Source organism: Maniola hyperantus, chromosome 20, assembly GCF_902806685.2.
Source record: "Maniola hyperantus chromosome 20, iAphHyp1.2, whole genome shotgun sequence".
Lineage (NCBI taxonomy): Eukaryota > Metazoa > Arthropoda > Insecta > Lepidoptera > Nymphalidae > Maniola > Maniola hyperantus.
This window is the reverse complement of record NC_048555.1, coordinates 345919-368966: the sequence shown is the minus strand read 5'-3', so window position 1 is coordinate 368966 and position 23048 is coordinate 345919. Positions and strand designations below refer to the sequence as shown.

Here is a 23048-nt window from a genome sequence, read left to right as displayed (position 1 = left end):
ATAAAATATATACTACTAGGATACCAATCTATTAAGTACTAGGTACTTATTTTATAATGAACTATTTACAAGGTTTATAATGCTTACTTTTAACTCTGCTTGTGTGAGCTCAATCTAAAATAAAGAAGCAAGAATTGGTTCATTAACTCATTCACATGACACAACTGAACCACATCTGTGATGTATATTATGTGGTTCAGTTGCATTATGTGAAGACACCCTGCATGTTAGCTTAGCTGACCTTAGTTCACTCATACTATGTGGCCCTACTTCATGCTAAAATTCATAGTACTTATTATAAGGAGGGTATTGCATTGCATAAGTGGGAGGTTTTTCCAGGCTATTTATCCCCATCCACTAAAACAATGCTGTCTTATTTGATAAGATTTTTATTTTATTATTTACATTCATGAAAGTTTAAGCTTGATACTAAAGAACCACAACAAATTACTCAAAAGATATCAAAAAATTTTGCTGTAGCATCTTTATTTTAGATCATATTTTAGACTTCTTAGCTATAGATCCAAATGCTGAAATGACAGTTCCCTTGGTTCCCGTGACGTTGGTGGTCAGGGGTTGCTGCAGCAGGCCCGGCTGCTTTATACTGGGCTTCGATGCCACATTTGGTGCAGCTTGATCCCATTTAGACTTTCGTTTCTTATCATCATCACTGTCTGATTTCTTAGTGACTCCACTTATGAAATCAATCTTTGACAATTTATCTTTTTTTTTCCTTTTCCCGTTTCTCCATTTCTAATTTTTGAATTCGAGCCAACTCATCATAGTATGACTCTTTGCCCCATCGCAGTGGGTCGTATATTTCGGGGGGATAGTTAGTGTCCAACTCATTTATATCACAAAACTGGATCAGTTTCTCATATATACTAGGATTCCTGAAGTTCTTTTTATCTTGGATTATTTTGTTCATGTCTAGGCCTTCGGTCATCATGCGGCTGTAAAACTTTGCTATCGTATCTTGTAGTTCTTTGGGGCATTTGCCCTGTGGTTCGGCGGGGATGACGACGCCGTCTTCCGAATCGTCGGGGTCGGAGCGAGGGATCGCCTCGTCCGTGTCCGTTTCCATCGACAGTCTTCTCATGTCGTCTACATTTTCAGCGCTCGGTGACATAGGTTCCTCGTCTGAGACTATCGTGTCGTCCACGTACGAGACTAGTCTACGTTTGGGCGACACGGGCGCAGACGAGGACTGCTTGTTCTCCTCGACGGTCTGCGGGCTGGCGGGCAGGGACCGTGTGACCGCCGGTTCGTCCTTGTCCGGCGTCTGCTGCCCGTCTTCCATGTCCTCCTCGCCTTCTGAATCCGTGTAAGTGGCTGTGAGGGAAGCTAGAGCTTGGGAAGTCATGATGTTTTTTTGTCGTTTCACTGACAGATTTGATAAATGAACACTGCCTTACAATTTAAAATGGTATTGTTTTTAATCTTTGAGATTCAGTCTGAATTGATCATATAGGTATTTTAACAAATATATTTTAGGCTCCATAAAAAGGTCTACTCACAGACCAATAACATATAGGATATACCAATATACCAATACTACTCACAGACCAATAACATATATACTACTCAAAACAAAACCACAACAAAACAAGGACATTGGTCTGTGACAAGGACAACAAAACAAAACGCTTTTTACAGACTAATAATGCACGATTTGCCACAGTAGGTAGGTACCTACAGCACGGAAGTCGGAACCATGTCGGAACTGACGTTTTCTATTTTTTTGTCTTGCTCTTGGTTGATATTTGTTGTCTGTCGACTGTCGGTGGTCAAGTGTCGATGTGACCATTTGTTGTAGATTTCTACCATTCGAGCAGATTTGGCTCCTAAAAAACTAATCCTGGCAGAATAGGCGGACGATTTTAAAATGTAGCAGACTTCAAGGAAATCCTTATAATTTTTTAAATTAAAAAAAAAAATTTATTATTTTCTAAGTTTTATTATTTAACTACTCTACTTTATGTTGGGATCCCGTATCCGAAGTAGAGGTGTCAAATACAGGTTCATGTGTGTATCACAATATTATCACGTGTTACAGACAAATATTTAATAATTATTAACGTTACATTATTTTGTTACAAAAAAAAAATAGCTTGAACCGTGAGGCGCAAGCAGAAAAATGGGTGCAATCGATTTTCGACCTTATTGACATACGTCAGAAAACAGCATTTTAGCAATCTATGAATTATACTGAGCAACAATATGACAAAAAACAACTTTCTCATAACCGTCAATAAGGTCGAGAACTAGGGTATAGCTTGTATTTAACTCGATTGATTTAAATTTTAAATTTTACTCTTAATAGGTACCCAATCCATACCTTCGCGACAGGTCGAAATGGCAATCGGGGAGGGAATGCCCCGCACACCCGCACGGCCCCTGTGCTAACCCAGTGCGGGCGAGCGAGGGTGACGTGCGGGTGTGCGGGGTGTCACCCCCGCCTCATACCCCGATTGCCATCTCAACCTGTCGCGGAATACAGTACCTAGTACCTACCTATGTATGTAAAAATAAAAACAAGTAGAACGATAAAGCAATGTCAAGTAGATACCTACAATACAATAGGTAGGTAAGTTTACCTAGTTACCTATAAAAAAATCTTTTTAGTAGGTAACTACTATATTTATTATCATACATTTCTACATATTTATTATCATACGAATTATAAAATGATGATGATGATTTCTAAAAAGAACAATACCACTTCACGTACCTAACCTATTACCTATAATACTTAAATGTATGATAAGACCTACACTTTGAAAAACATTTTCTCATACGATTTATAAAATGACGCAAGTATTTCCAAAAAGAACAAATCTACTATAATAGGTATTATTAACGCGCGACACAAATCTATCACAACACAAAAATGTACCTAATCTACATTATTTTGCCTAATCTACATTACAATTATTCGCATTAAATATTTATCGACACTCAAGTTCACAAATAAATAAAACTGCATTCAAAATTTATTACGAAACAAACAAAATGATAAAAATACTAGCCGCATACTCGTATCATCACAGTCAACATGTAACAGGCCAATACGAAAATTCGATGTAATAATTATTCACCGTCGAATCGCGACGATATTTGTATTCAGCTGTACCTACCTAATATATTTTAATTCTAATATCGTCGCTCGGTCGCGCCGCGCGCGGCGTATCAAAGATCGAACGCCTGAGTTATTTTTTAGGAAGGATTTTCTCAAATTTTCACTATTTATTTTATATTGTATTCAATTTTGTTTTAATCTAAAAACGAATATCTTGAATACATTTATATATTTAATAAATTTATTAGGTACATTATTTTTTGACACCTCTAATCCGAAGGGAGCCAACGGAACCCTATTACTAAGCCTTCACTGTTCATCCGTCCGTTCGACTGTCTCTCAGGCACTCCACCGGTGTATCTCGTGAACCGTAATAGCAAGATAGTTTATATTTTCACAAAATTTCTATTTCTATTTCCACGATAATAACAATTTCAAAACGTGCGCTTGGTTGATATTTAAGAAATCTCCGTTATCTAAATATTTAAAAGGAAAGGGTGACTGACTACCTGATCTATCAACGCACAGCTCAAACTACTGGACGGATCGGGCTGAAATTTGGCATGCAGATAGCTATTATGGCGTAGGCATCCGGTAAGAAAGGATTTTTGAAAATTAAACCCCTAATGGGGTGAAATAGGGGGTTGAAATTTGTGTAGTCCACGCGGACGAACTCGCGAGCATAAGCTAGTATCTAATTAAACCGTTACAAATCAACCTCAGTGAAAAAATTATTAATGAAATTATCTCAAAATGCTTAATGGTTCTGAATTTTCAGAAGTAGTTTGGCAGATTTTTAGCAAATGTTGGGCATATTTAACATTTTTGAGATGGTCACACTAGTGTCGATTGACTGACTTTGACGTGTCGTGATTGACGTTTTTTGTTGACTTGACGATGGGGAGTTGGAGCTCGCTTAATTATTGTTGCATTCACTTGCATTGTAATTAGGTATTAATTGTAAATAGTGATCAGTGTTATGAAATAGCAACATAAGACAGGCTTCGGTCGCTTCGGCCCTTCAGTTGACCCAGGTAAATTACCGCGATGACGGCCCAGCCGAGCGACAACACGGAGTTTCCGCCGGAGATCACTCTCAAACCCCTGGCCTTGGTGGGGCTCGCGGGGCTGGACACCATCAACAACGCGATACACAAGACGATATGGGACGCCTTCTCCAACAACCGCCGCCCCGACCGAGCCTCGGTGAAGTTCAAACTGCTCAACAACACTTTCGAGTTCCCCGTCGTCAAACCGAAGAGAAACTCCTACGAGTGGTACATTCCGAAAGGCATATTGAAGAAGAACTGGATACCGAAACGTGTTTCCCTCATACCGGCCGTCGTCGTCATCTTCTACGACATGGAATGGAACGATCCGCAGTGGAACGAAAAGATCATCGAATGTGCCTCGCGGGTGCAGTCGATCCGCGCCGCGGTGGAGGGCCACGCCACGCGCGTCGCCGTCGTCGTGGTGCAGAGCGGCCTCTCGCCCCCGCCCTCCGAGTACATGCTCGGCGCCGAGAGGGCGCAGGCCCTCAGCTCCGCTTGCGAGATACAATCCAAATCATTGTTCGTGCTACCTCACAGCGACCACCTGATGGGCTACGTCGTCCGACTAGAGAACGCCTTCTACGATATTGCACAGAACTACTATCACCATGAAACTAAAAACATCAAGCAACACCGAGACTATTTGAACAAAACCACTCATCAATATTTATTTGTTCGACACCAGTTCAAGCTGGGCTTCCTAAACGAGCTGAAGCAGGACCTGAGCACGGCCCACAAGCACTACATGCACGCGTACAACAACTTGCTGGAGACCCGGCAGGTTGACACCAACATACATGAGATCAGAACTGTCGCCGGGTACATAAATTACAAACTATGCAAGCTGCTTTTCGCATTGAACCTGGCGAGGGATGCGATCTCACAGCTCAAGTCTCACATTGAACGCTATAAAAACAGAATTGGACCAACTGAACTACTGTTTGAACACTATGCTTGGATAGCGAGGCAGTATAGTGCATTTGGAGAACTGTTCGATGAAGCGATTAGCTTAGGACTCCCCGCAATCCAGTCCCAGCATCCAGGGTTTTACTATCAACATGCAGCTCAGTTCACAGCGAAGAGGAGGCAAGCCATGCGGTCCGTGTGCTGTGAGGCCCTGCAGTATCCACCACCTCCAGATCCCATGGAGGGCATAGTGGAATTTTATGGTCAGAGGCCGTGGAGGCCGGGGAGACTGAGCGCCGATCCTCACGACCCGCAGAAAGAGCAGGCAGCCGTACTGGCACTGCAGTACAATGAGAGAGTTTTCAATCACTCTGCAATGATAATCAGCTTCCTAGGTAGTGCCATCACCCAGTTCAAGAGGTTCCATTCCCCCCGGATGAGAAAGCAGCTAGTGGTCGAAATGGCCAATGAATATTACTATTGTGCAGATTATGGGAAGGCGCTCACGCTTTTAACTCACATGCTCTGGGATTACAGGAGAGAGAAGTGGTGGTTCCTCGCCTCGCACGTGCTAAACCGAGCATTGCAATGCGCCTACTTGTCAGCAAAGGTTCAAGATTACATTCAGCTCTCCATAGAGGCACTCTCCAAACACATTCAAGTGCCAAATAATGACAAGGACAGGATATTCAGGAATGTAATGTCGGTCCTCAATCTGAACATTCCAGCACCTGAGCCAGATCTCCCTGCTTCTTCGCAGAGCAGAGCCCTGGAGCTCTGGCAGCTGGCTGTGGAGAAGGAGCCTCTGACAGTCGTTATTGACATGGTGAATATATCTAGTCTCATAGAAGTAAAGACAAAATTTAAGCAAAGTAAGTATAGAATGGATGACACTATTGAGGTTGAACTATTTGTGCGGCTCACTTACAACACCACGCTTGCAGTGCAGGCTGCGCTCCTCACAGTCGCTGCACATGCAGACACTATCCAGATTCCTATATTGGAGGAAGGAAACTCTAATGTCAAGTTAGAAGGTGGAAAGGTGAAAAGATTCTTATGTCAGTTTAAATGTAATCCACATGATATAGGATCTAATTTGAGCATTAAAAATGTGTCCTTTATCCTCGACACCGAAAGGAGAAGAAAGATTGTTATGAATTTTAAAGTTGAAGATAATAAATCCTTAGAACCAACCGTTCATCCCGAGTTGCTTCACTTCATACTGAGTCCTAAGAGTGACTATGAGTACGATTGTATTGTGCCTTTGACTAGCACGAGTATCACGAGCAGAGAATGTAGATTGTCTCTAGCAATTGACAATGCGGTTCCTGCACTGCAAGGAGAGTGGTTTCCGACAACATTTACTGTAATGAATAATGAAGACAGTTTGGTTTACGATATGACGATAGCTCTTTCTCTTCTAAGCTCACCGGATAATCCAAACCCAGAAACGGTGACCGAGCTGAGTTTGGAGCACGGTGAGCCGCAGCCTCAACCTCTGAGGTTCCGAGTGGGCAATGTGGACCCGGCGGCCATGTTCACCGACATGTTCTACTTGAAGACCAACAGAACTGCCACAGCAACCGTGCAGTTGCGAGTGTCTTACAACATAGACTTTCAGGAAACACCAAAACTTAAATGTCTCAAAGATTTTACTACAAAAATTACAGTTATAAAGCCTTTCGAAGTGGCTACTAATTTCGTAGAAGTTAATTTTATGCCTATCACCAAATGCTTTGTAGACGATCCTTTTATAGTAATGCCTGAAATAAAAATTCTAAGTCCATGGGATTTATGTATTTTAGATACTGAGTTAGAGACGGTGGATTGCTTCAGCTACGGGGATGATAAGAAGCCAACATCTTGCATTAGCAACTTGCAGGTGGCTGAAAAAAATGTGGCATCTGATGCCATATGTATACGAGCAAAGTACAAACCCAAAGACCCACCTGTGAGAGTAGGCTTGTACAACATCATGTGGAGGCGGAAAGGCAGCACCGGCGGCCACTTTGTGATGAGCAGCAGTCCTCTGGCGGGGATCGCTATAGAAGACTGTCCTATTTCCATTGAAGTCAATTATCCCGAAGTTGTGGAACTCATGACTTCTGTTCCGCTCAAGTGTAGACTGACTGGAAGAACCGATGTGCCCATCCGACTCTGTCTGTCAGTGGAGGGGACGGACACTTACATATTTTCTGGATATAAGAAATTTTCTGTCACTGTTCCACCCAAAGACGAGCTGCAGCTGTTTTACAACATCCTACCTCTGGTGACCGGGAACACAGTTCCGCCCAGATTGAAAGCCACAGTCCTTGGGGATAGCTCCAAGCAGGATGTAATATCAGAAATCTTTGAGAAAAACTTTCCTAGAAATATATTTGTTATGCCTAAGTATAAATGAGTTCATTTTGTATTAAATTGTTAGTCATTGCAATTGAGATTTGTAAATAATTTGAACAAAATATGTAATTATATTGTAGTTACCCTGTAATTAATTATTCCTAGAATAAATTCAGTTACTTATTTTTAAGTCTGTTTTGTTAACAGAAGGTATTAAAGTTCTTATTGAAAAGTAAACAATTATTTATTTGAAAACCTCTTTATTTTACAAGTATTTAGCTACTAATCTTTACGGAGTTCAAACTTCTCTTCTTGAATACCGTTGGCTGTGATGATTAGGATGTAGATAGAATCGCCGGTGTAGATGTCGCGCTCGGCCGCACTGGTGAACACATCCTTGAGAAGAGCCAGCGCCTTATCTCTGGGCAGGGGTGCCTCTTGTACATTTTGCATATTTTTAAGACCTATCTGATTGTCGAGCAGGGGCTGCAGCTGTGCCCCCGCGCTGCCGCCGGCGCGGTAGTTGGAGCGCTCGCAGTGGCCGATAGGGTCGTAGCTGAATACGCAGCCCTTGCCGTCAGCGTCGAGTCCAGCGAGCACGTTAGATATATAGTAGGGGAAAAATCTCTTGTAATACAACATCGTGGACAGCATCTGGGCGACCGCAGGCGTCGACATAGCCTTATTGTGCTCGTGTTCGTACATCTGCATGCGTGCCTTCAGCAGTCTCGTCAGCGTGAGGGTGTCGCACCAGCACCCCGTCGCTCCGAGCACAGTGCGGTCAGACAGCTTGAAAAGCTTCTTCTGTTCTCTCGTATAGATGGAAAAGCCAGTACTGAGACGGGTATCGGCCCCGATCACAGCGTAGTCATCGCCGGCGATTGCAACAACGCTTCCGCCGTTGTCTGCGTAAGGTTCGAAGGATACTTGCTTTGCGCCGGGAACAGCATATTCAGGGAAGTTTTCATTGATACTAAGCATTTTGAATATATTTTTAACACAATATTATAAAGACAAAACAAGAAAGTTTTACTATTTTCAATGTTTTCGAATGACATGCAAAATTAGTTCGAGTTTTGACAATCACAGAAAGACAGACTCATAAGCAGTGTTTCCATGTACACGGTAATTACCGTAGATGCACCGTAATTCAGCCCTAATCTACCGTCAAGGTAATATAGCCATTACCTTGACCGTGTCACCGTAATACAAAATCACGTTAAAAATTCATAATATACTGCGTAATACGAGTACGAATCTCAGTCACCTTAGCATATTTCGTAATGGCAACATTTCTCTTGCTCTCGGTTTAAGCATCAAATCTCAGTAATCTATTTTCGTCCTTATTCAAGCAATTAGGAAGGAGTAAAATGTAAAATTAATGAGATTTAACAAAATATTAATATGAATAAATCCGTATATGAAAAAGATATTGCTGTGCTAGGAGAGTCAGATTCAGAATAATATTAATAGTTGATAAAAAAGCAAATTCGTGACGTTTTTTCTTTTAAAAATGACACGGTAATTTACACGGTATTCTTTTAGCTAATCCACCGTAATTTAATCTAGAAACACCGTAATTTTAACCCTTGAACACGGTAATTCTCGATTTACATATCGAAACACAGCTCATAACTCATGCCGACTCCAGACAGTTGGTCAACACCACCGACAAAAAAAAGAGGCCAACACTCCAACAGCCACAAACGTCGACAGTGTGGAGTGTAGATAGAGTAATAAAGGTAGATACACGAACGTTTACTTTCTCATTCACACTAAAGAGAGAGCACAGATAAAGTTACTAATGTGATAAACAGAGACGCAGCTAACTTATTTTTTGTCCCTTATCGTGTAACTGGTTTTTAGGCTACTTGACACTTTTTTAAAGTTGGTCTTAAATGGTTAATATTTGTGCTATTATATAAAAAAAAATTAACACTATATTTTTTTGCGCCCTAAAAACCGTAAAACTTTCATTTAAAAATATATTTTTCTTAGACAGGTGAAAACACTGTCGGCCACGTTTGGCCGATAGATTATCTGTGCTCTGACGTCATGCATTTGTAAACAACAGCATAACCTCCCAAAGTTTAATAAACATGACTTCTATACTAGTGTACATGAAAAATATAGTAATTTTCGTTATTGTATCATCCGAGAATGTAAAAAACGCATCGATAAAGACCACAGGAAAGTTGTGGATTAGTGCCCAGTGAAATAAATATACGTAACACGCGAAGACTTGCTTAAAGGGATCCTATAATATGAGTAACGACTTCAACCCAAATTTATTTTTGCAAAGATCACTTTGTTGTAAGTCTTACTTAATAACTTATTCAATTTATAAAGAGAAAACGATTTTTTTTTACGTTTACTATGAGTTTTTAGAAATATATAAAAACTAGCTTATGCTCGTGACTTCGCCCGCGTGAACTTCATAAATTTCAAACCTCCATTTAACCCACTCAGGGGTGGAATTTCAAAAAATCCTTTCCTAGTGGATACCTTCTCTTTACCTACAAAGAACACACCCACCAAATTTCATGTATCTAGGACCAGCTGTTTAGATGTTTAGGCTGTGCGTTGATATATAAGTTAGTCAGGACTCTAAATTTTATATATATGGATACTACGTTAGTCCCCGCGTGACATAGGGATGACATTTCTTTGTTTACATATTCAATGACGTCACATCATGGCTGACAGCGTTTTCTGCGTTTCAAATAAAAATAAAAACTGTATTTTTTAAAATTGGATTTATATATCCATCCTGCGTTTTTAATAATTGTTATTGATATATTTCGTTGTCTTAAGCAAAATACTATAATAAATAATGATTTATTGGACGAAATTAGATATGAGTCAAGTAGCCTACATAAAAAACGTTTAATACAAATGTTGTTGATCGGTTAATACAAATATTGACTAACTAAACAATGGTAATAATTGTCCTGTTATTCATCGTTACGTCGCGCTATCGCTATCTCATACGCGGTTACACAGTACTTAAATCTACCTATTATTCTATCTACGATAGCTTCTCACGCATCCAAGTTCTCACGTACCTATGTTCTCACGCGCCGTTTTAACTCAATGGGTCAACTGTCAAGTCAAAAGTATGGTTCACCCCTTTTTCACCCATGGTTCACAATAAGGACTAAAATCGTGATACAATAAAATAGCTATGTAAAATTATTATGTTGTTTGCTAGGAGTATTTAAACTATAGTTGTTTGCCACAAGCATGAAGCGACCATCACATCACTGGACAAGATCATAATAATGGATCAAGATCATAATATTGTCTATGGTCAAGAACACGTGGCACGTCATATATTGTCATTTTTGTCAAATGTCAAATGGTCACTTGTCAAAAATCAAATCAAACGCCGGGCAGTGTAATAATTTTATTTAATAGTAAACTATATCAAAATGACTTCTATAGCTTCTGTAATCCCTAAACTGTACCAAGAATACACAACAAAAACTCCCAAAAAGCTGAAAATTATAGATGCGTATCTTCTGTACGTGTTCTTGACCGCTGTCATTCAGTTCGTGTACTGCTGCCTCGTCGGCACCTTCCCGTTCAATTCCTTCCTCAGCGGCTTCATTTCCACAGTCAGCTGCTTCGTGCTCGGAGGTAAGGACTCAAACTTCATATCCTAAAGAAAAGCAAGTATTGGCAGACTGGAGGCTTAACACCTCAAACCTAAATTTGAACTCTAACATTAACAATATGTGTACTATAGTTAGCAGGCCACAAATAGAGCCCCTTAGTATTTGAATTGTCTAATAGATCCTTTGTTACACTCATTGGAAGCTGTTAAACTAATTTTGTGTTATTTTGCTAAATGTAGATCTATGTATTATCTAACTAGTAAGTAATTTTACTCAAGTCATAAAATATAATAAAATTTATTTTTTTCAGTATGTTTGAGACTTCAAGTGAACCCAGAGAACAAGAGTGAGTTCCTAGGACTGAGCGCTGAGAGAGGATTCGCAGATTTCATATTTGCACACCTCGTGTTGCACATAGTTGTTATCAACTTCATAGGTTAAGATTTTGTTTTTCTAATTGGTTTCATTTCCTAATAATAATGTTATAAGTATCAATTTTATTGTTTTATTTCACCATAGGCGCGCCACCATTTAATTGTAAACACTTTGCTCATTGAACATCGCGTCATCGTCCCCACCGTCGTTGTGAGATTATAAAATCGGATGCGCTGTTTGTAGTGATTCATTATTCGTGTGGCTCTTGCCGAGGGCACTTCTCAGTAGACACTATGTGTGTCGTACTGTAGGTTATAATAATTGTTGTTGTGACCTAATGTAGTTTAAGACGTTGAGATTATAGTACTAGGTTGTGGTGTGCTAGGTTAGCTGGTTGGTCTGGGACCGGTATGGGGATGGAGGAGCCGGTGTAGGTAGTGTTAGTTAGTGTTGTCTATACTCATAGTAGACGTTGGTGACTGGTTTTTTGGGGTGGATTGCCATCTCGACCTGTCACGTCCTACCTGGTACACGTATTACAGAACATCTATAAATTACAGCAGTCTACACTGAACAGGATGTGAGGAAATGAAATACTTATTTTTAATGCAATATTTTTATTTTTGACTAGTTTTCAATAAATTTTAGTATTACAATCTATTAAATTATTACACAAATAATTCAAATTGTAGCCTCATATTCATTAAGCAACCAACATTAGACATTATAATGGCAGAGAATTTTTGCAACATTCCAGCCAACTCCACTATGTTGAATCAAAGTATGTATATTTCAACTCAATTTGACCCAGTATGCACATGGCTGGAGGCAGAGTGGGGTGTTACAACTAAGTATATATAGGGCATTATTTAGTTTCCTAACCAATCATAGGTTAATTTGTGTGCTGTAGTTACTGCTTAGTGAATATAAAAGCTAAATTTTGTAAGATAATATGATGTATAATATCAACACTCACAAAAATTAATAGAACAGAATTTTATCTCTACTTTAAGCATTCCACACACTTTTAAGTACTAATAAAATGAGCTTTACAAGATCTGTATATTGTATTTTGTATATAGGTAGTAAAAGTAACAACAACTACTAAGTATGTAACATTTATCAAAGTACTACTTCAAGACTTGAACTGTATATCACTAACCTCTAGAAACTCTGTAGTTGTAATCAGATATTTAGTAATAGTAATTATATTAATAAAGTGTTGCAGCCTCACGTTACTAAAATAAATTTTAATATTATACCTTAACAGATAAATACCAACATATGTGATAAGAACTATGTTATGCAAGTAAAATCCAAAAATTTCTACAGTAAATATTTTACGTAAAACAAAAAAATAATGACATAATACAAATAATAATAATATGTACGTACTCATGCCAGCATAGAAATGAATCGAAACGAAGCAGCGCTAATCATTCCGTCTCACTCATACACTTGTGTGCACCGTGAGTGTAAGTGAGAGCTAATCCTTTCGATTTGTTTCTTATTGGCTTGCATTAACTGTGTGCAATTTTTTTATTAAAATTATGGCAATAGTTTTGCTTTAGTTAGGCGAAAAAATTGACCTGCGCAGACAGTGAAACTACACACGATAGTCTACATGCCTAAGCGTTTATAAATTAATAAGTATGAGACATTTTATTAATATTAAAAATAGTACAGCTTATTTTTCACTAAGTTAACTTTTTTCATACTTGCTTTTAAATCTTTCTCAGTGGGCATCAGTATGAATTATTGACTTAATAAAAATATCTTTCAATGTCAATAATCTTACAAGGATTTAAATAAATAAAACTAATCGATAATAATATTCAAATCTAACTTAATAACTATGGACAACGTTCATCGATATTCAAAACCGCATCTACTCGTTAGAAAAATACACTTTCAATATTATAGAAAAATAAGTCGCTGGCATCTAGCGAGCGACTACACATCCAAACATAAGCGTCTCCACTGAAGTCGAGGCGAGCGGAACGGAGCGGAGACGCGCCGGAATACACTAATCATACGTATGCGCTCCGCTTAACTCCTTCAGTCGAAACGCATCCTAACGGTGTTTAGTCAGTCGCACACGAAACTAACTAAAACAAGTCTAGTCCACTAAAAAAAACACGACTACCCTGCAAAGAAACGAACTAAAATAAAAAAAAAGCACATTTGAAAATTGCGCCATATTGATTTTATTTCAAAAGACTTATAACCAGTGTCATTCGGGACCTTGGGACGAATGTAAAGATTGTAACAATGCCCGATGCATCACAATCTGTTCAGGCACTTGACCAGTGTTCTGTAAAACATAAGAATCAGCACTCAGACTTTAAGAAAAGTGAGTAATGCTTTTAAGTACCTTTAGCAGTTAATATCTTTTAATTGCCCCCCCCCCCCCCCCTAGGGCTCGAGCTAGCAAATATGCGAACGTTAAAGGTACGTAGTGTACAGTGCGCGGCCGAAAGTAATGCACATCGGCCTTTAGAATGACATTTCTGATTTGTAGAGCGTTGTCTTTGTCACTATGACGTTTTGTCGGTCTCAACGACAGGGACAACGCTCTACAAATCTGCTATCTCCTTCTAAAGGCCGATGTACTCACATTAATTTCGGTCGCGTACTATACAAACACCCTACTACTTTTTACCCACACATTTTGTAACTCAGAAAACAAGGCATGTCCGAACTAACCGAATCTTGCTCTATAATAAACTCAATAATTAAGAAATCACAAAGGCAGGAGACTCTAGTTTTAGAAGTTTTATGTTAAACTGAATAAACACCATACATTATGTGTATTCTGAGACCATACTAAAAAACTATTACGTGGCGCATCTATTTTATGGGACCCATAGATATAGCTGAGGGCGCAGCCTGGATGCAGGCGCCATGTTGTGACGTCATAGCTACAAATATATTCAGCTTCAATATATTTTCAATGGATTTTGTAGGAAAAATTACATTACAAAGTTATCATTGAATCAAACTACATTTCTAGCTACGACGTCCCCATAATGACGGACACCATTTCCCTTTCTTAGTTTGGACGTCAAACACCTGATAGTTCGTAAAGTATATACCTATATGAGCCCTTTAGATACAGTAATAAAATAATACATATACCATGACATATTGTTGTAAGGCCGTAATTACCTACACCCGTAAGTTTTACTCACGTAAGTAGCTTACATGATTAAATTACGACAAATTGACTAATGTGCAAACACTCTTATAAGTGTAATTTACCTTAGTGAATCTGTTGTCAATTAATTACGCAAGCTACTTACGTATAGTAAGTAAAACTTACAGGTGTAACCGCGGCCCAACACACTCGTGTGTATTTGAGCTATAACATACAAACAACACACATCACTAAACAACACTAAAACACTTACATTTACTTTCATTGTGTCACATCGAATTTCAATAAATTACAACATTTATTATTATATCACATTCATTTCATTTTATTTTACAAAATGGTGGACTGCACATCATCTAAATTCACAAGATCAATATAAAAAGAATTGAATTGGACAGAATTTTCACTGGTATATGACACTATAGCGTCTAGCAGACATCCGGCGTGTGCTAATACGCTACAAAAGAATGCGCCTAATGTTTTAAGTGTCTAAAACCATCTTCGCATTATTGTCTTTCTAATGAAACCGGTTCGGGGCACATCGGTTGGATGGTTTCAAAGTCTATAACGGACATAGGTAGAAACATTTTTTGTGTTTTATATCTCTATATATAAAAATGAAACGCTAAAGGTGTTGCTGACCGCAAATCTCGAGAACAGCTGAACCGATTTCGCTAATTCTTTTTATGATATTCCTTGAAGTACGTGGATGGTCCTTACGGAGAGATAAATTTAAAAATTGTAAGTATTAAAAAAAATGTATAAAGAATTGACTGTTAGGCGGTACCTACGAAGTTCGCCGGGTCAGAAATTAATAAAAGAAGAATAGTACATTACAAGTTCAGGCCTGAAATACAGCGATTACTGGCCGAGAATTATTCAAAGGCCGAGGCGAAGCCGAGGACTTCTAATACGACTTTAAAAGGACGAGGCGCTAGCTGAGTTCTTTTAAAATAAACGAGGTTGGTAATCGCCATTTCGCCAGAGACTTGTATAGTCTTTTCTCCCATTTGCGAGGAAACAATAAAAAATTTATTGAAGAAACAAAGTTTTGATTCATATGAAAATGTATATTGTACATATTATATCTACAATTAAAACAAATTAAAAGTAAAAAATATATAAAAAAAAAAAAATAAAGAAAGAAAAAAATAAGAGTAAAAGATCTACAAAGTTAAAAAATATTAAAAAATCATTAAAAAAAATAATGATAAAAATTACTAAAAAAGATGGTGAAATAGGGGTTTTAAATTTATGTAGTCCACGCGGACGAAGTCGCGAGCATAAGCTAGTACTTAATAAAATACTTAAATAAATAAAAACTATTAAGAAATAAAAATAAAATGAAACTGTCCAGCAATTTCCATTACAGTCCTCTTGGAAAATGCTGCCGTGCGGCCAGTAATGACCCGATAACAGACCTCTGTAATGAAATACTTTGTTCAGTAAAGTAGCCAATTCCGAGCAAGTGGAAGAAAATACATATTTTTTATTTTAATTACATAAATATACAATGGATACATCAACTCTATAACCTGTAACATGTAATTACTTACATTAAAATAGGTTATTACAATAACCCAGTGTGAACTGTAAACATGTGCCAGAAGTTACTAGTGAAACAGCGATACAATAAACATTAACCGCCGTACTCAGAGTCGCTAATCGTTACCTAAGATTGAGTTAGAACGAGACAGATTTATGTGAGAGATATAGCTCTTTCTCGTTTTAACTAAACTTAAGTAACGATAAAGCGACTCTGAGTACGGCTGTAAGTCGCACCCAGACTGACGGACTCTAGAGCACGTCCACACTGTGGCCTGTGGGCGTCGAATCGCAAGTGAAGTACACGTGTCCTTCATATTTACTCTGAAACTAAGTATAATGACAAAGAAACAGGTGGCGAAGAGAGGAAGAGAGGTGTGAGCGTCCCATCTCACTAGGACACCAGTGGCTGGTGGCGCAACCAGTGGCTGGTGGCGCAACCAGCGGCGAGGTGATTCGTGAACTCAGTGTTCACCACTGAATGGTAGTCACCGAGCTCATTTGACATTAACTTTTAACCCATTGAAGGTTTTCTACGAAAAATTATTTTAATATCGCTCAGAGAAGCACCAATGTAGAACCAAGTAATGTCAAATGTGTTTGATGTAGTTATGATACATTTTGTTAGAGTCGCGCTACTTACTAAATCGGCTCTATGAAGGGTAGTCACCTGGTATCCACTTGGTTGCGCAACCGAGAGAGGTATAAATGTATAAGAAACAAATTACCAAGGTTCGATTTGGGGACTTACGATTGAAATTAATAAAAACAATCTGTCAGTAAATAATCAGTGGATAAGTTGCTTAGCTTCATTGTTGTTATCAAAAACAGAACATTATACACAGATTGATTACTATTAATATCGGTCGTTAGTGTGCAATAGATTCATGCTGAACACAACAGAGGTCACTGTGGATGCGACTAGTTATACAAAACACGAGTAAGAACATTTGGACTTCTACATATAGTACAATACAAAACACACCTACAATAACACGGTAAAATCAGCCTTGCTCAACGCTACATCGCTACATCTCTCTCTTTCGCAAATCGCACGTATCTTGTTACGTCATCGTTTTATAAGTCCCGCAAATTGCTATTGCGCTGGAACCATGTCTCATTTACATTGTCATTTTGACATCAGCCGAAATAAAAATAGACCATCAGCTCAAAACTACCTAACAGTCTAGACCTGACGTCACTAAAATAGCGGCCACACGCATTAGCAATTTGCGGGACTTATAACATCATATCGAGTCAATCTTTTTGGCAGCTGAGAAGTGAGTATGCAGCTCATGAATGTATAACAAAGGGAAACCTGTAGGGCGATTGTCTAAAACCGGCATCAATCATTATTACAATCTCAATTGTTCTGATTGGCTGAATTTGTGCCATTCTTGTTGCGACAATGCATTGTAGCCAATAGTGAGCGAGCATTAACCAATCAGAGATGATTGCGATCGTGACATTGTAGCTGTCAAACAACCGCGGTAGGGCCACCGGAGCACCGCAGAGATGTAAGCTCCCTTTGCGTATTCTATCGCCTTCATAATGGAGAGTGTTCTGAGGAGTTGTGTGACCTCATTCCACCCTCCTTTTTCTACAACCGCACCACACGCCATCATAAGCAATTTCAGCCTCACCACCTGGGTGCCTGGTGCACTTCAACCACCCGTTGTGTCAGATCATTTTTCCGCGCACATGCAAACTGTGGAACCAACTCCCTTCGGCGGTGTTCCCACTAGATTTCAAAGGGGGGGGGGGGGGGGGGGGGTGTATAAGTAATAAGTTCTTGAAAGGCCGGCAACGCATTGGCGGTTCCTCTGGTGCTGCAAATGTTTCTATGCGCCGGTAATCACGATGATAATCAATCTGCTCGCTATTTTCATTGAAAAAGAAATCAGTAACCCAAAGTATGTTATTGCGATGCAACTTTGTAAGTAACTTCTCAGCCACCAATAAGTTTGAAACCTACTTTACAAACCGTTGTTATATCCCTAGTACAAGTTTGTTTCCCAAAAAATTTGGTGTCCGATTCAAAAGCACTTGTAAATACTTATTTGAATAAAAAAATCTATTATTTTATATTTTCAAGAATCATTCTTTCAGGGTGACAGCGGGACTTTATTACTAGCCTCCACTGTTCTTCCGTCTGTCTGTCAGCGGGCTGTATCTCATGAACCATACTATTATGGTAAAGAGCTGAATTTTTCGAGTATGTTCTATAGTCGCTAAAACAACAAATAATAAAAACTACAAAGAAAAATAGTGTTGTCTCATGATACAACACGATTTTTTCTCTTGTTTTTCAACAACAGTTTGGATCAAGTTAGATGCATGGAACTCCACTTCACTGGTATTTAAGGATGTAAGTACTCATTAAATCCAGACTAGTCTATCTATATTTTTGTCTTAGCTAGAATAATAAATTTAGTTTAACCCTTCGATTTAACGGTAAATTAACAAACGGATGATAAGAGCTTGAAGTAAGCTTGAATAAAATATATTCAACCGTTTACTTCATTTCATATCAAGTTTTTATAAATTAAATCAACTGTAACGAATTTTAGTAGGTAGTCAGCTATCGGGATCCAGCCCTTGACTTTTCAAATCGATTTAAAATTAAATGCTTTTAGTATTTTAACCAGTGCCAGTGCTAGAAATGTTGTTGCCAGTGCTAGAAATACTGTTGTCAGTGCTAAAAATATTGTTTTCTGGCAACACTTTATATAAGGATCACACTCACAAAAACCGTTGTTTGAGATGGTTAAGTAAGCAGAACGCAGAACTCTGAACTTCTTAGCTACAAGTAGAATAGACGTTTTATTGATTTTGAGTATTGAATTTTATCAATTACTTTATTAACGTTTAAGGAAATCTATAAATTGAGGTTTTTATTAATAGTCTAACCGATCATGCACTAGTGTTGTAGGAATAAATTTGTTCGTGGGCAAAGCGCCCATGAGGCCGTGGGCGCGTGATGCGCGTGAACAGCTGTCGGAACGCGCAACTGCGCGACGCAGCCGTGCTTCCTTGTCTAGCGTTGCTGGCAATAGTGCCAGCACGAGAAACACTTGTGCCAGTATTGCTAGCGTGAGAAATACGATTGCCAGTGCCATTGGTGATTGCCACTAAAGTGCTAGGCCGTGTCATGTCATTGCTATTAGATAAGATATTACTACAGTCGCTATTGGCAACGTTATTTGCAATGTTGCTGGCAATGTTATTTCTATGATCTTTATCAGTGGCAACAGTATTTCCAGGGTTAGAATTAACGACTTTGCTGCCAAGGACATTTCCACAGTCGTCAGTAGCTATACTGCTAACAATGCTATTTCCAGAATCTACATTGTTGGCAAAGTTATATCCCATATCGTTATTAGAAATGTTACTGGCAATTTTATTTCTACCGCTATACCCCATATTACTTGCATTATTTCTTTCGTCAAAATCCCCAATGGTATTACTGCTAAATGTATTAAAACTGCCAGTATTATTATTGGCTGTGCCAGTACTGCCAGTGCCAATATTGTCAGGTGCTGTAACAGTATTTCTAGAAGCGATGTCGGTACTGTAAATTGTGCTGCCAGTATTGCCAGTAACAATATTGTTGGTGCCAGTAGTAGCGGCGACGGCGGGAACAGTACCAGTGTACGTGTAATTACCAGTGCCATTGTTAGTCAAACAACTTGTGCTAATATTCCCAGAGACTTTGCTATTATTAGCAGATATTTTTTTCGATTTTCCAGTCTTTATATCGACCTTTTTATTGAAATCGGCGCACTTATCGCCAGTGGCATTATTGCCAGTGAAAATGTAAGTGGCGGTATCGACGCCATCAGGAGCAGTGCCAGTATCAGGAATGACGCCAATATTACCCGAGGCGGTGTTACCAGCGAGTGTGCCAACAGAACCAACGGCAGTCTCAACATTGCCAGTAACGGTGCCAATGTTACCACGGTCCATGATATGTAAACCAATGCCAGGGGCGGTGCTAACAGTGCCAATAGCTGTTCCAGAATTGCCAGTAGTTATGTCAACATTACCAGTGACGGTACTGTCCGTGCCAATAGCGCCAGTGGCGGCATTGCGGCAGCGTGGTCTCGCGAGGACCGTGAAGACGTGTCGGAACACTCAGCTGCGCGTGTCGCTGGCCCCAGCGGCAGACGTGGCGGGTTGCGACATGCGCGCGAGGTAGCGGCGCCGCGCGGCGTCCAGCAGCGCCTCCTTGCGTCGTCGCAGCATCGCTTCACGTTCGGCCGCGTTGTGCGAGAACTGTGTGCTCGTCTCGGGCTCCGTACTACAAATTACAATTACAAATGTTTCACATGTGTAGTGGATGCACAACATTTTTTGATAACTCAAATTCAGCTTTTACGGGTCTTAAACTATACTCATGCAAAAAATCACGTCGATCTGTTGCTCCGTTGCGACGTGATTGAAGGACAAACCAATAACCAAACATACTTTCACATTTATAATAGGGGTAGTGATTTTCTTGGAAATATGGTTGAAGTTGGTATGATGAGAATGAAACAAGGAATAGACTTAAATATTACAAGTCCTGACTCCCTCGCTGACTCTTGCACGTCCAACAAACCATTTTCCATTTTGCGCAAGGGTTCTCTATATAATGTCGCACAAGGAACAAAGCCGGCTCTTCCGACATTCTCACACAGTAGGAAATACACAGGATTTATATTTTAGTTTAACCTTTACTGTGACTTTAAAGTTGCCTTGTTTCCAAAACTAAAATTATTAGAGACTTAGCCCTCGTGGATATAGGTTTAAAAAAAATCCCGCCATTTATTTATTTATTTTCTAAGATAATAAATTAAGAGGAGTCCGGGAGGGCCAGACCTTCGTTATTTTATAATAGCTGAAAGTTTCTCTGCGTTTTCTCCCTAACACAAGGCGCAACAATCAGCGACTATGAAGTTTGGATCATGGTGGCTTTGGGAACTCACTTATGGTCGGTGCGCTCTGCCGGGGTCGCGTCGCGCTGCGGCGGCGCCGCCGTGGCCGCGGGCGCCGCACCTGAGAACACGTCACAACTGTTTAAATACTACACAAACCCATTGGCTTTCATATCCAAACATGTGACTTGTTTTTTATGATCCGAAACCACTAGGGATCGGAAACTTATCACCATCATTTGTAAGTCAAAGTGGGATAGCGATATGTAGATATTTGCTTCAAATATCCCCTCTATTATATTATATATTCATGGATGTGCCGTATATCCGTTACCTGCGGACAAAGACTGTGGTTCCTTGTGGTGGACTTGTGGTTATGTCCCTAGCTCGTCTCCGGCTCGTATACCTGGATTGATTACTCGTATTACGTACCGAAATCAAAATCTACTTATCGCTATCACATTCAGAGTGCCCAGCGAGCACCCCACTGGGGTGGGATCTCTCGCTCTAAATGGTTAGTCGAAGTGAGTCTACCTCACGAGTGCGACAATAACAGGCTCCCTCACCTGTGGCGACGGTGGGCGCAGCAGCCATCGGCGGCGGCAGCCTGCCCTCGAGGATGTTGTCGATGGTGAGGTCGGCGGAGCGCGACGCGGCCAGGTCGGCGGCCACCAGCGCGCGCGGGTACTGCGGGAACACTTGCTGCACCTGTGGGTAAGGCTCCCTCACCTGTGGCGACGGTGGGCGCAGCAGTCATCGGCGGCGGCAGCCTGCCCTCGAGGATGTTGTCGATGGTGAGGTCGGCGGAGCGCGACGCGGCCAGGTCGGCGGCCACCAGCGCGCGCGGGTACTGCGGGAACACTTGCTGCACCTGTGGGTAAGGCTCCCTCACCTGTGGCGACGGTGGGCGCAGCAGTCATCGGCGGCGGCAGCCTGCCCTCGAGGATGTTGTCGATGGTGAGGTCGGCGGAGCGCGACGCGGCCAGGTCGGCGGCCACCAGCGCGCGCGGGTACTGCGGGAACACTTGCTGCACCTGTGGGTAAGGCTCCCTCACCTGTGGCGACGGTGGGCGCAGCAGTCATCGGCGGCGGCAGCCTGCCCTCGAGGATGTTGTCGATGGTGAGGTCGGCGGAGCGCGACGCGGCCAGGTCGGCGGCCACCAGCGCGCGCGGGTACTGCGGGAACACTTGCTGCACCTGTGGGTAAGGCTCCCTCACCTGTGGCGACGGTGGGCGCAGCAGTCATCGGCGGCGGCAGCCTGCCCTCGAGGATGTTGTCGATGGTGAGGTCGGCGGAGCGCGACGCGGCCAGGTCGGCGGCCACCAGCGCGCGCGGGTACTGCGGGAACACTTGCTGCACCTGTGGGTAAGGCTCCCTCACCTGTGGCGACGGTGGGCGCAGCAGTCATCGGCGGCGGCAGCCTGCCCTCGAGGATGTTGTCGATGGTGAGGTCGGCGGAGCGCGACGCGGCCAGGTCGGCGGCCACCAGCGCGCGCGGGTACTGCGGGAACACTTGCTGCACCTGTGGGTAAGGCTCCCTCACCTGTGGCGACGGTGGGCGCAGCAGTCATCGGCGGCGGCAGCCTGCCCTCGAGGATGTTGTCGATGGTGAGGTCGGCGGAGCGCGACGCGGCCAGGTCGGCGGCCACCAGCGCGCGCGGGTACTGCGGGAACACTTGCTGCACCTGTGGGTAAGGCTCCCTCACCTGTGGCGACGGTGGGCGCAGCAGTCATCGGCGGCGGCAGCCTGCCCTCGAGGATGTTGTCGATGGTGAGGTCGGCGGAGCGCGACGCGGCCAGGTCGGCGGCCACCAGCGCGCGCGGGTACTGCGGGAACACTTGCTGCACCTGTGGGTAAGGCTCCCTCACCTGTGGCGGCGGTGGGTGCAGCAGTCATCGGCGGCGGCAGCCTGCCCTCGAGGATGTTGTCGATGGTGAGGTCGGCGGAGCGCGACGCGGCCAGGTCGGCGGCCACCAGCGCGCGCGGGTACTGCGGGAACACTTGCTGCACCTGTGGGTAAGGCTCCCTCACCTGTGGCGACGGTGGGCGCAGCAGTCAT

The 23048-nt window shown here is 41.5% G+C and overlaps 6 protein-coding genes across 6 annotated transcripts in view; 2 read left to right on the top strand and 4 right to left on the bottom strand.

Moving 5' to 3' along the window:
- Positions 1–373: 373 nt before the first annotated feature.
- LOC117991569 (SAP30-binding protein) lies at positions 374–1588 on the bottom strand. The gene is given in 2 exon segments (XM_034979164.2): positions 374–729; positions 731–1588. Coding segments are annotated over 2 exon segments (867 nt in total). The 5' UTR covers positions 1364–1588; the 3' UTR covers positions 374–495.
- A 2358-nt stretch (positions 1589–3946) lies between these two features.
- gry (trafficking protein particle complex subunit 11 gry) lies at positions 3947–7620 on the top strand. Its single transcript, XM_034979157.2, has one exon. The coding sequence runs from the start codon at positions 4127–4129 to the stop codon at positions 7436–7438; it is 3312 nt and encodes a 1103-aa protein (XP_034835048.1). The 5' UTR covers positions 3947–4126; the 3' UTR covers positions 7439–7620.
- Positions 7618–8476, bottom strand: Prosbeta6 (proteasome beta6 subunit). The gene has a single exon (XM_034979168.2). The coding sequence runs from the start codon at positions 8356–8358 to the stop codon at positions 7660–7662; it is 699 nt and encodes a 232-aa protein (XP_034835059.1). The 5' UTR covers positions 8359–8476; the 3' UTR covers positions 7618–7659.
- A 2247-nt stretch (positions 8477–10723) lies between these two features.
- Positions 10724–11481, top strand: Dad1 (dolichyl-diphosphooligosaccharide--protein glycosyltransferase subunit). Its single transcript, XM_034979169.2, has 2 exons — positions 10724–11016; positions 11305–11481. Exons 1-2 carry the CDS (start codon positions 10809–10811, stop codon positions 11433–11435), a joined length of 339 nt encoding a protein of 112 aa, XP_034835060.1. The 5' UTR covers positions 10724–10808; the 3' UTR covers positions 11436–11481.
- Positions 11482–18984: 7503 nt separating this feature from the next.
- Positions 18985–20037, bottom strand: LOC138403758 (autotransporter adhesin BpaC-like). Its single transcript, XM_069505541.1, has one exon. The coding sequence runs from the start codon at positions 20035–20037 to the stop codon at positions 18985–18987; it is 1053 nt and encodes a 350-aa protein (XP_069361642.1).
- Positions 20038–20205: 168 nt separating this feature from the next.
- Positions 20206–23048, bottom strand: part of LOC117991944 (E3 ubiquitin-protein ligase AMFR-like) — a 45605-nt gene continuing 42762 nt past the window's right edge. The window contains exons 9-11 of the mRNA XM_069505629.1: positions 21554–21695; positions 21039–21108; positions 20206–20371 (exon numbers count right to left, since the gene is read on the bottom strand). Coding sequence (XP_069361730.1) covers positions 20206–20371; positions 21039–21108; positions 21554–21695 — 378 coding nt within the window. The remainder of the gene's footprint in view (positions 20372–21038; positions 21109–21553; positions 21696–23048) is intronic.